The following is a 12,613-nucleotide window of genomic DNA, read 5'->3' as shown; positions in this document are numbered from 1 at the left end:
ATACATAACAGGCATCCTTCTTTTTTTTTTTTTTTGAGGCGGAGTCTCGCTCTGTGACCCAGGCTGGAGTGCAGTGGCTGGATCTCAGCTCACTGCAAGCTCCGCCTCCCGGGTTCACGCCACTCTCCTGCCTCAGCCTCCCGAGCAGCTGGGACTACAGGCGCCCGCCACCTCGCCCGGCTAGTTTTTTTTTTTTTTTTTTTTTGTATTTTTAAGTAGAGACGGAGTTTCACCGTGTTAGCCAGGATGGTCTCGATCTCCTGACCTCGTGATCCGCCCGTCTCGGCCTCCCAAAGTGCTGGGATTACCCCCCCATGCATCCTTCTATACAGGATGTTCTGCAACCTGCTTTTGTGTTAATAACAGGCTTTAGAGATACCTCCTCGGCAGCACGTATCACATTCTTACTAACAACTGCACAGTATTCTACAACATAAAAATTACCTACAGCACTTACCTAGTCCAACTGATAGACATATTAACAGGTTCCCAGTTTTTGATCACTAAAAACAATGATGCATATAGCCATGCTTGGGCGTGTGTGTGTGTGTGTGTGTGTGTGTGTGTGTGTGTTCATCCTGCAGTGCTTTTGTGAGTCTATTTATTATATAAATTCCCAGCAGCAGTACTGTTAAGACAAAGGTATATGTATTTTAAACTTGGGTGAATACAACTAAATTGCCCTCCAAAGAGGGCACACAAATAGACTCTACTTCAAATTTTCAAAATCCTGACCCCACAGCATCTTTTCCTCACACTTTGATTATCTAGGACTGTAGATTTTCATCTGTAAGAGAGGCTGAAGTTCCTCCTAGATAGATAGATAGATAGATAGATAGATAGATAGATAGATAGATAGATAGATAGATAGACAGACAGACAGATACATACATACATGCTTCTGGAATTCTTTCCAAACACAAAGTTTTTGTGGGGTTGTTTTAAGTTTTTGGTAGTCAAATTTACTGATCTTTTTCTTTATGGCTTCTGTGTTTTGTATTCTATTTAGAAGTTTCTCTCCACTTCAAGACTACAAATATAGTCACCGTAAGCACCTCTTAAAACAAAAATTTCAGAAGAGTAACAACAATGGTCTGGCAAGCCAAGCTTCTTCTGCTACGAACAATAGCCAAAGCTGATTTTAAAATATGCTGCATGCAACAGAGGACCTCAGACTCCATGCCCACAGCTATTATGATCATGGCAGGTAGGACACACTATTCAGCTCTGCACTCAGAAGTCCCCCAAACCCTGACTGCTCCAAACGTCACACACATTTGCACACATTCTCTGGGTGTGTTCCTGGCGCGTGCACGCACTCGCTGTCTCTCTCTCTTGCGCGCGCGCTCTCTCTCTCTCTCTCTCTCTCTCTCTCTCTATATATATATATATATATAAAACTCTGTCGCCCAGGCTGGAGTGCAGTGGCATGATCTCAGCTCACTGTAACCCTCGCCTCCCGGGTTCAAGCAATTCTCTGCCTCAGCCATCTGAGTAGCTGGGATTACAGGCACCCACCACCATGCCTGGCTAATTTTTGTATTTTTAGTAGTGACGGGGTTTCGCCATCTTGGCCAGGCTGGTCTTGAACTCTTGACCTCGTGATCCACCCGCCTTGGCCTCCTAAAGTACTGGGATTACAGGTGTGTGCCACCGCACCCAGCTTATATTTTTATGGTAACAGGAGATGGATAAACATACCACACTAGAAAGATACACTTGTTTAACACGGCCACTAGAGAGACTGTCTAAAGATGTACCATGCAGTGGAGAAGCAGCAGCCATGTACAAGGCCTATTACAAATTAAACAGTGCAGGTTGTTTGTTTAGATCCTCTAGTATCAATGACCTAATTCTCTAGGAACAATCTAGAGGGACTGTTCTGTGATAAATGGAGACAGAAAACAAATTGATCAATCAACAAAAAGACCACCTTTGACAGAGTGGAGGTAAAACTCAGCATAGCTACACATTACATAAAAACAGGAGTGTGTGTGTGTGTGTGTGTGTGTGTGTGTGTTGTGCGTGCGCGCGTGTATGTATATCCATGTGGGTGTTGAGATGTCCTTATCTGGCTTCAGGGAGAGTTCAGCTGAGGCAGAAGCAACTTCAAAAGCTAGTATAACACCATCTGCTGGCTTCTTTATGGTAGCTTCATAGGTGTTTTTTTTCTTTAAACATATTTTTATTGTGTATATAAAAATGAACGAGTACATGCAACCTGTATTTTTCAGCTAAATGCAAAATTATAAAAAACAACCTATTTAAAGTTCACAGGTCGAAAATGTCTTGCTTATAGAGTAACTTCCCAATTCTAGACCCTGTGGCCACAGCCACAACACAACGTGGTTGCTTAAAAATGCAGATTCCTGGGGCCAATTCCCAAATACTGTAATCCACCCTCTCTATTAAGGCACCAGATATCAGCATTTTCAAAGTTTCACAGCTGATCCAAGTTTGGGAACCACTGCTTTTTGGAAACCGTAAGCCAGTCTCTTGTAGGTGGGCTCCCATCTTTAATAGTGCCTCTTACACGGGCTTTCACATCTTTCCATTCACTGAGCTGGGAATGTGAGGATCATTCTCTCAAGAACACAAATTCCATTCTCCCTGATGACAAGTCATCCTAAGTTTCCTTTGGGATGCTGAAAAACTTCACCCTGTCTCATATCCAGCCTTCTTTCAAGGAGTGACTTAGATTGTGGAAATTTTGTTCATGAATCCATAGCAATAAAAAAATGAAACTAACTCCTTCTTTGCCTTAGAGAAGGCTTTGATTAAAAACCTGTCTTTTAGACTCTAAAAGGAAATAAAAGGCAAGGTCTACTTTTTCTGTCCAGCAAGCAGATGATTACATTTAGCAGGATAAATAGAAACTACAAAAACCAAACAAAACAATGGCCTAAAGGTCAAATTAACATTCATTCATGCTGACTTGAGTAAGAAGACCAATGCAAAGTCAGACAAAAATGCCTCAGCTCATCATGTAGCCACTGAAAAATGAGTAAAGATTATAATTTCCATTAAGTAGCAAAGCAGGCATCAAAGACAGTTCTGCGAACTGTAGCAACTCACTCCACTGAGCTCATCACTGTTTTTAGGTTCAGGATGTTATTGGGTAAAATGTTTAGGAGTTTCTAAGCCACTCTAACGTAATTTTCAACAATAAGAATTTATGGTAGTTATAGTACCCGCAGCTTAATTTTGGCCAGATGCTTTTCCCAATTTTTAAATTTATTTTTAGCCTACCACATGGCTCCAGTGGAAACTGAAAATGATAGTTAGACACAGTTTTCATCACATATGCAGAGTGAAAATAGTAACACGTGGTGTATTTGGGGCAGATTATTTTTTTAAGAAAGCAATGAAATGCACTGTAAAATAACATAGTTAAATACACTAATGTTACTACCTAAAGTATCGCCAAGCAAGTAGGAAAGATCAAGAAAAGAGACATCATCGACTACAATAGTCTAAATATACTGTAGCATCTTGTTTAGCAGCTTTAATTCAGAAGACTCTAAAGTTCTTTATGTAGAATCAGCTGTCAATGGAACAGTGAAGTGGCCAACATTTGTAAATTATTTTTATGAATTGTTGTAATAACCCATTAAAGCTACAAAGTACTTAAACTCTCTCTTTCACACAAACACACACATGCACACTGACTTTAAAGGGAAATAACCGACTTTGGTTTTGTTTGTTTGTTGTCTGAATTTGCTCAGATGGCATTAGGTGGATGTGTGAGCAGGTGGGTAAAACCAGTTGGTACAGGTGAGTGATCCCAGTTGTAACACAGAAGTTGTCAAGACGACCTCCAAACTCAAACCTTAAAGCAGAGGTGTCCAATCTTTTGGCTTCCTTGGTCCACAATAAGAAGAAGAATGTCTTGGGCCACACATAAAATACACTAACGATAGCTGAATAACTAAATAAAATACAAAAAACCTCATGATGTTTTAAGACAGTTTACGAATTTGTGAATTCAAAGCTATCCTGGGCCATAGGTCAGACAAGCTTGCCCTTCGCTTGGAGTAAGGTCTTCCTCCTCTGCAGTGGGAAATCTATGGAGGAGCATTCCTGCTAATCCAGAATCTGCATGTCAGGACATTCTGGAAGCCTTTTGCTTTGCACTAAAGTCATCCTCAAAAATTAATATCTCACATATAGCAGAAACGCAGAGCAAAGAATTTACTGGGAAGTTAGAAGCTGAGATCAACTTACTGGAGATTTGGTTAATCGAAGGATAGTGCCATTTTTTATCTCATTGCGGTTCTGGAAAAGAAATAAAAAATCTTTGTAAATCTTCAAGTAGAAGCTTGGTAAAGAAGAGAACAAAGGCAAATATAATCTAGCAGATAAAACAGGCATTCAGTTTATTCTCACTTGAATAATTTTTAATTATTTCTAGAAATGCTGTTAACTTTCTATCTGACAATATTCAGTACCAAGGAAGCGAATATAAACCCAAAGAAAAGGAATATGAGTCCCAAGTATAGCAAACAAAAAAAGTAATTTTAAAAGGTTATTAAGGTCATATGACCTGACTCTTACATTTCTACAATTCCTGACTCCTACAATTACACTCTTACATATTTACCCAATAGAACTGAAAGCATGTGTCCACACAAGAATTTGTGCACTAATGTTTACAGAAACATTATCTGTAATAGCCAAAAAGTAGAAACAATACATAAGTCCACTACTTGATAAATGGATAAGCAAAATGTGTTCTTTCCATTCCGCAGAAAATTAATAAGTCATAAAAAAGGAATGAAAGGCGTGGTGGCTCACACCTGTAATCCCAGCACTTTGGAAGGCCAAGGCAGGCGGATCACCTGAGGTCAGGAGTTCAAGACCAGCTTGACCAACACGATGAAACCCCGTCTCTACTAAAAATACAAACAAAAAAAAAAAAATTAGCCAGGCATGGTGGCGGGTGCCTGTAATCCCAGCTACTCAGGAGACTGAGATGGGAGAATCCCTTGAACACAGGAGACAGAGGTTGCAGTGAGCTGAGATCGCACCACTACACTCCAGCCTAGAAAACAAGAGTGAAACTTTGTCTTAAAATTAATAAAAGGAATAAAGTACCAATACATGCTACAACATGGATAAACCTTGAAAACATTACACTAAGTGAAAGATGCCAGACACAAAGGCTTCATGTTACATGACTGCGTTTGCATGAAATGTCCAGGATGGGCAAATCAATAGAATCAGGCATTAGGATAAATGGTTGCCTAAGGCTGGGGGAGGGAAGCAATGGGAATGACTGCTTGGTGGGTTCAGTATTTTCTTCTGGGGTGATGCAAATGTTTTGGAACTAGATTGGTGATGGCTGCACAACACTGTGAATGCACTAAACACCCCCTTTAAAAGGTGGATCACTGTGACATCTGTCTCAGTTAAGCTGTTTCTTTAAAAGGGTTATTAAAGAGCTTCGTTTCTTAACATTTGCTGGTTCCTTTTGCATGTTGCCTTGAAGTTAAGAATAAATAGCATAAATAAGCAGCTCTCCAATCAGCCTGCCTCCATGTGGCAAGTATATTTGAAGTGAGTGTTATGAAGCTACCACTTAGCATCTGATGTGGTTTGGCTTTGTGTCCCCACCAAAGTCTCATCTTCAATCATAATCCCCATGTGTTGAGAGAGGGACCTGGGCGAAGGCAATCGGATCACAGGGGCAGTTTCCCTCATGCCGTTCTCATGAGAGTGAGTGAGTTCTCACGAGATCTGATGGTTTTATAAGGGGCTCTTTCCCCTTTGCTTCTTTCACACACTCACTCACTCGCTGCCATGTAAGACGTGCCTGCTTACCTTTCTACCATATTTGTAAGTTTTTTGAGGCCTCCCCAGCCATGCAGAACTGTGAGTCAATTAAACCCTCTTTTCTTTATAAATTACCTAGTCTCGGGTAGTTGTCTATAGCAGCGTAAGAACAGATTAATACAGCATCTTTGACATTGAAGATAGAATTTCATTGGTGGTTTTATTTTCTTCCAGTAGAGTATATACCACACATAATTTCCAGGAGGAGGCCTTCCAGGACTCACCATGGTTGCATGCCCTACCTGGTATGCTGAAGTTGGGGGTTAATAAATCTGCCTTCAGGATCACTACCTTGCATAATATAAGATCAAGCCACAAGCTGGAGTTTGCTCAGGACTCAGTAGACACACTGAGGTGGTAGGAAATTTCTTGATGAGATGCCAAAGACACATAAAATTGCTTGCTTCCTCAGCCAATTCTGATGACTTTTTGGACAATGAATTTTCTAAAAGAACCACCCAGAAGGGGGCAGCCTTCAGGCCAGAATTCCCTCCAAAAGAAAAGCAGATCTGAACATTTCACACCAAGTGCAGGCAGGCCCGAAAACCCAACACCACCAGATCTGGGCCCTACGTGTGCAATTTAGCCCAGTGTAGAGCATCCCCTGATGCACTGGGTCACCTCTGGAGAGAGCCAGCTCGTCATTACCGGAAGCAGGTAAGCATGGTACTGAATGTCTCTTGGCAGGCAGGCTGAGAGAGGAGATGGGGAAATGAATTCAAGTCATTTTTAAAATCTCTTTTCAACTCTAAAATTCTGGCTCTGTGAGAAATGAAAAGGAAGATGGCAAATACTAACAACAGAGTTCTAAGGAAGCCGAATACATAACATACCCTTTCTTTGCTCAAGCTCTAAACAACTTGAGAAAATAAGATGGAGAATGAAAAATCCTTTGTATTAGTGACTATGAAGAACAAGTCTCAGAGTGAGCCAGCAGACGTGCTGATTGAACCCTTGGGTCAGGCACACCTGTTCATATAAGGCTTAAGGCAGTTCTCTTCCTAAGAGGAAAGAGGTCTAATTTATTCTTACCAAATTTTCCAAACAGGAAGGGAAGAAGGCTCTAGGGGTATAAAAATGTCAGGAGGGTTTAGAAACAATCTTTTTTTTTTTTTTTCCCCAGAAGGAGTCTTGCTCTGTCACCCAGGCTAGAGTGTAGTGGCACAATCTCGGCTCACTGTAACCTCCGCCTCCCATGTTCAAGCGACTCTCCTGCCTCAGCCTCTCGAGTAGCTGTGACTATAGGTGCCCACCACCATGCCCGGCTAATTTTTGTATTTTCAGTAGAGACGAGGTTTCACCATATTGGGCAAGCTGATCTCGAACTCCTGACCTTGTGATCCGCCCACCTCGGCCTCCCAAAGTGTTGGGATTATAGACGTAAGCCACCACACCTGGCCCAGAAACAATCTTTCTAATAATCATGGAAGTTTGGAGTTGTGATGAGGCATTCCTAACAAAAGCAATAAACTAACATTTATTGAAAGGAACTGGGCTGGGAGTTTTTGTTTCTCATGCTTATGTAACCAACATTACACCTCTATGCCACGTTAAAGATAAGAAAGCAAAGCTGCTGAGAGGATGAGTTATTTGCCCAACATCATGGAGGGGATGAGAGGACTCAAACCCAGGTAATCTGGCAACAAAGGCTGTGCTCTGTGTGCCTGACAAAGGCAAGACCCAGACCTTGCATTTACCCTCAGAGGGGAGAGTTCATCAGTCGCTCAACATACATGACAGCAAATAATCAAGACTGGATTCCTAAGTGCTAAGGAATGCTCCCCAGAGTCCCAGGGCTTCCCCACCACACCCAAGGCGACCTACTGGGTGCTGGGTGGGAGGAGGGCTGGGAAAAGTTCCTCATTGGCCTCTAGGCTCCCTCAGGCACTCCTTCAAGGTTCACTGCTTCCTTTTTGGAACCCAAGCAAGACTGCTTTCCAGAAAGGGTCTTGATGATTGTTTGTTTCAAAGCAAAGCATGATTAAATCCTCTGATAAAGCTGGGCTCAATTCCTGCTCTGCTTCCCACCAGCTGAGTGGACTCAGTACAAGCTACTTAATTCCTCAGACCTAAGTTCTCTTCCCAAAAGTGGGAAGAACAATGCACTGTTAGAGGTGAATAAGAACAAGAGGAAACGGACATAGGCACTGCATCTAGACTCGAACTGGCTGAAGAATGGGAGCAATTCCTGCTGTCCCAGAGACAGCAGCACCTTCTGCCTGTGCCTTCTCAGTCAACAATTACATTTATCTTCTCTCCTTTCCTTCCCCCATGCTTTTAAATCAGTGTCTTGTACCTCAAATGAAAAGGAGATATGTAGAAGAACTAATAAAATATGCATTAAAAATTTAAGGTCCTGGCAGAAAGGCAGAGCAAACTCAGAAACAAAGGCAATGGTAGACCACTGCATATTCTATCCAGAAAGTCAACTGGATTACAGCTTTTTCACCCTGTGCTGATGACACCTTTGGCTTTGTAAGAAAGGCCTAACTTAAGATGTAAACTTCATTAACAAAGGAAGAGGCTTGTCATTGTTCTGATTTCATAAATCCCACACAGGAGGCATAGTCCACAGCTTAAAAGTGATGGGGCCACCCAGACTGGACACACAATTCACTTCCAAGCGGGAAAACCTGGTGCAAGTGGCATGGCTGTCCTTATGCTCCCAGCTTTCTCATGTCCCCGGCTTTCTCATATGGAAAACGAGGATATTGCCTATTTCCTAAGGTTATTCTGAGGACCAAGTGCGATAACCCATTTAAAGTCCTTAAAACGGTGCCTGGCACATTGCAAATGCTAGAAAGAAATGAGAGAGACAGAGAGAGAAAGGGAGAGAGTTCACTGTTTATTATTAAGCACAAAAATAATACGTAAAAAGCACATTGCTATATTCTTATTTGTTTTTAGCTAGACCCTATACGTAAATAATAAATAAAAATAATAATACAATCTATGTTACACCAAGGACAGAAACATCTACCCAGCAGGATAACAAATATTAGCAAATGCATACCTCTTCTGTAAGTTGACCAGCATGTCTAAGGAGGAATTCTGTCTCACAGGCATGCTTCGTATTGGAGGCAGGGAATCTCTCACCCACATTTTTTATCCTATTCAACCCTCAGTCTGTTTCAGAGGGAGCAGCCCTCTAAGCATTAATAAGTGCTGTCTATGTGCTTTTACTTATTCATCTTTTTTTGTTCATTGGCTGTCTCCCTCACCCCTAAGATGTCACCTCCAAGAGAGCAGATAGTTTAGTATGTGTATATGACTCCCATCCAGAATAGTGGACACCTATGACCCGGCACATGCCGGCACTCAAAAACTATCTGTTGAATAAATGGCTAAATTACTCTATGCCAGGCACAGATGAGGCACCAAGGCAGATACAAAGTTAAATAGGACTAATTCCTGTCTGCTGGGAATTGGTCAGTGAGAGAAACTGACATGTAATAACTGTATCTGTACCATGGCAGAGACCTGGGGGTGACCAGCGCTGCATCAGCACATAGGTGTGATGCGAGGAGAGGGGAAGAACAGGGTGTGCAGCAAAGGTTTTTAGAGGAGATGACATTCAAGATGGCCCTCTGCACATAGGCAGGATTTCCCAGGAAAGAGGTGGAAACAGCACATCTCAAAGCTCTGAGGCACGAAAGGACAAGACCTCCTCATGGAACAGAGAAAAGTCCTGTGTGGTCGCTTAGAGCTGGAGATGCAGGAAGAAAAGGAAGACGGGACACTTGAAAGGCAGACTGAGCTTCTACCATTTAAGAAGAGGGAGGAGCAGGGGTAAGAAAGGGGTGGCGCTCCAGCTCTGATTTGCTGTTAGCAAACGTGTCATCTCTCTCAAGGAGCCAGCTGGGCAATATGGCAGTCGTATCTGTCCACAAATATTCTCCTGAGAAGGAGAATTGCAAAGCTCAGGCTTTGGGAACAAGGGTCATGTGGCCGCTTCATGAGAAAGGAATCCAGAGCCTCTGGACTGAGAACAGAAACCGTCTACCTCACCCCCATACTCAGCTGGTCACTAAGAATGCACACCTTCCAATGTCTGCAGTAACAGCACTTTGTATGCTTCCTCTGTCTTCACTGGCATAACTTTATTCTTCCAGAAGTCTCCTGCTTAGGCAGATGGCATGACTGCTCATTACAGAACTTTCTGAAAGACCCAGAAACTCAAATGAAAAACATCAACTGTTTATCCTCTAAGGTTCTTTGAATCCCTTGCCTCGAAACCTGCAGTTTCCACCAATCCGAACTGTTGTATCATGACCCATACATGCTTTGAAAGACCCAACTAAACCAAACTTCCAATTCTCAATAAATTCTGACTTTACTTTCTGTGATAGCCTTTTTTTTTTTCCTTTTTTTTTTTTTTTTTTTTGGTACAGCTGGGGGTGGTGTGGTACTGGGTGGCCTTTTTGATGTGTCAACTTGACTAGAATACAGTTCCCAGTTATGTGAATACTAATCTACATGTTGCTGTAAGGTATTTTGTAGATGTGATGAAAGTCTATAATCATTTGACTTTAAGTAAGAGAGATTATCCTAGATAATCTCAATGGGCCTGCTTCAATAAATTGAAAGGCCTTAAAAACAGAGTTGTTTAGCCGGGCATAGTGGCTCATGCCTGTGGTCCCAGCTAATTGGGAGGCTGGGGTGGGATGATTGCTTGAGCCCAGAAGGTCAAGGCTGCAGTGATCTATGATCCCACTACTGCACTCCAACGTAGGCAACAGAGCAAGACCCTGTCTCTTCAAAACAAGACAAAACAAAACAAAAAACAAAACACTAACAATAAAATAGAGCTGAGGGTTCTTTGAAGGAACAAATTCTATCTGTGGACAGTAGATAGCAGATTTAGTCTGTGTCTCAGAATTCCAGCCTTCCCTGTGGATTTCGCGTTTTCCTAACCAGCTCCCATAATCCCACGAGGTAATTCCTTGCAATCAGTTCAAATACATCTCCTACTGGTGCTGCATCTCTAGTGCAGTCCTGACGAATTCACCTCTGCCTGAGATACTGACAAAGTGTTGCATGCTGATGTTCTCCCTCAACAAGGTGAGCAACAAGGTCATCTCTGTCTTATCAACAAGTGGTATGGGTGACACTTGGGAGCCATCTTTTGACAGGGTCAATCCAAGCAACATTCATCTGAGGCAAGGTCACTTTTCTCAGGCCAAAGAAACCGCATCAAATGGCATATGAAAGTGTGTGGAGGGCCAGGCGCTGTGGCTCAAGCCTGCAATCCCAGCACTTTGGGAGGCTGAGGTGGGTGGGTCACGAGGTCAGGAGTTCGAAAGCAGCCTGGGCAACATGGTGAAACCCGGTCTCTAATGAAAATACAAAAAAATTAGCCGGGCGTGGTGACGGGTGCCTGTAATCCCAGCTACTCAGGAGGCTGAGCAGGAGAATCGCTTGAAATTGGAAGGTAGAGGTTGCAGTGAGCGAGATCGCGCCACTGCACTCCAGCCTGGGCAGCAAGAGCGAAACTCTGTCTCAAGAAAAAAAAAAAAAGTACCTCACTGGGGCATTGCAACTGAATGGAGAGACTTGGCTCTAAGGCTTTAAAGTGGCAAATGGGAAGGGGATCATCATGGCGGACGGGAGGCAGGACTAGATTGCAGCTCCAGATAGTGCAGCGTGCCGAAGTTCGCATTGTGGATTTTAGCTCCAGATAGATTGCAAGGACAAACCAGTAATCCCGAGAGGACCCACAGACCCTCTGAAGGAAGCAGACTGGCTCCTGCAATACCCAGGAGACACCCCAAATACTGTGAGTGCCCCAACTGTGGAAGTAGGAAAGGGAGACCCTCCTCTCCGAAAACACTCCCACTAGAGAAGCTGAAGGTCTGTTTGCAGGAGAAGTTTCCAACCTTACCTGGAGCTGAGCCAATTTAGAGAGCAGAGAGAAATACAAAGTAGAGGAAGCAGCAGAAAGGTCCTGGGAGCTCCCTGCGTCGCCTAGCAGGCCATTACGGCCTGGCACCACAGGGATCCAATGGGAGGGTAGACACTGGAGCAGCAGGTATAACTCCACAGAGAGAAGGAAATCTGTAGCCGAACTTTGTATGGTGGGAGTGAGACTGGCCCTTCAGTTAGCGTGGGAGCTGGGTGAAGCCTGTCACTGCCGGCCTTCCCCCACTTCCCTGACAACCTGCATGACTCAACAGAGGCAGCCATAATCCTGGAGACATCACACTACCTGATTTCAAACTACACTATAAGGCCATAGTCACCAAAACAGCATGGTAGTGGTATAAAAATAGGCACATAGACCAATGGAACAGAATAGAGAACACAGAAATAAACCAAAATGCTTATAACCAACTGATCTTCAACAAAGCAAACAAAAACATAAAGTGGGGAAAGGACACCCTTTTCAACAAATGATGCTGGAATAATTGGCAAGCCATATATAGGAGAATGAAACTGGATCCTCATCTCTCACCTTTTACAAAAATCAACTCAAGATGAATTAAGGACTTAAACATAAGACCTGAAACTATAAAAATTCTAGAAGATAACATTGGAAGAACCCTTTTAGACATTGGCTTAGACAAGGATTTCATGACCAAGAAGCCAAAAGCAAATGCAATTAAAACAAAGATAAATACCTGGGACATAAACTAAAGAGCTTTTTGCATGGCAAAAGGAACAGTCAGCAGAGTAAATAGACAACCCACAGAGTGGGAGAAAATCTTCACAATCTATACATTTGAAAAAGGACTGATATCCAAAATCTACAAGGAACTCAAACAGATCAGTAAGAAAAAAAAAA

General features: G+C 42.8%; 1 protein-coding gene across 6 annotated transcripts in view; it reads right to left on the bottom strand.

The window, feature by feature from the left end:
• The window catches only part of ELMO1 (engulfment and cell motility 1), a 575,941-nt gene that overhangs the window by 399,614 nt on the left and 163,714 nt on the right, over nucleotides 1-12,613 (bottom strand). For 4 of the 6 annotated variants that reach the window (XM_015133709.3, NM_001257647.1, XM_077995013.1 and 1 more), the window contains 1 exon segment: nucleotides 4,225-4,275. The exons of the other annotated variants lie outside the window; for them this stretch is intronic. In XM_015133709.3, coding sequence (XP_014989195.1) covers nucleotides 4,225-4,275 — 51 coding nt within the window. 6 annotated transcript variants of the gene reach the window in all.

Source organism: Macaca mulatta, chromosome 3, assembly GCF_049350105.2.
Source record: "Macaca mulatta isolate MMU2019108-1 chromosome 3, T2T-MMU8v2.0, whole genome shotgun sequence".
NCBI classification, from domain to species: Eukaryota; Metazoa; Chordata; class Mammalia; order Primates; family Cercopithecidae; genus Macaca; species Macaca mulatta.
This window is presented reverse-complemented; position numbering and strand designations above follow the sequence as displayed.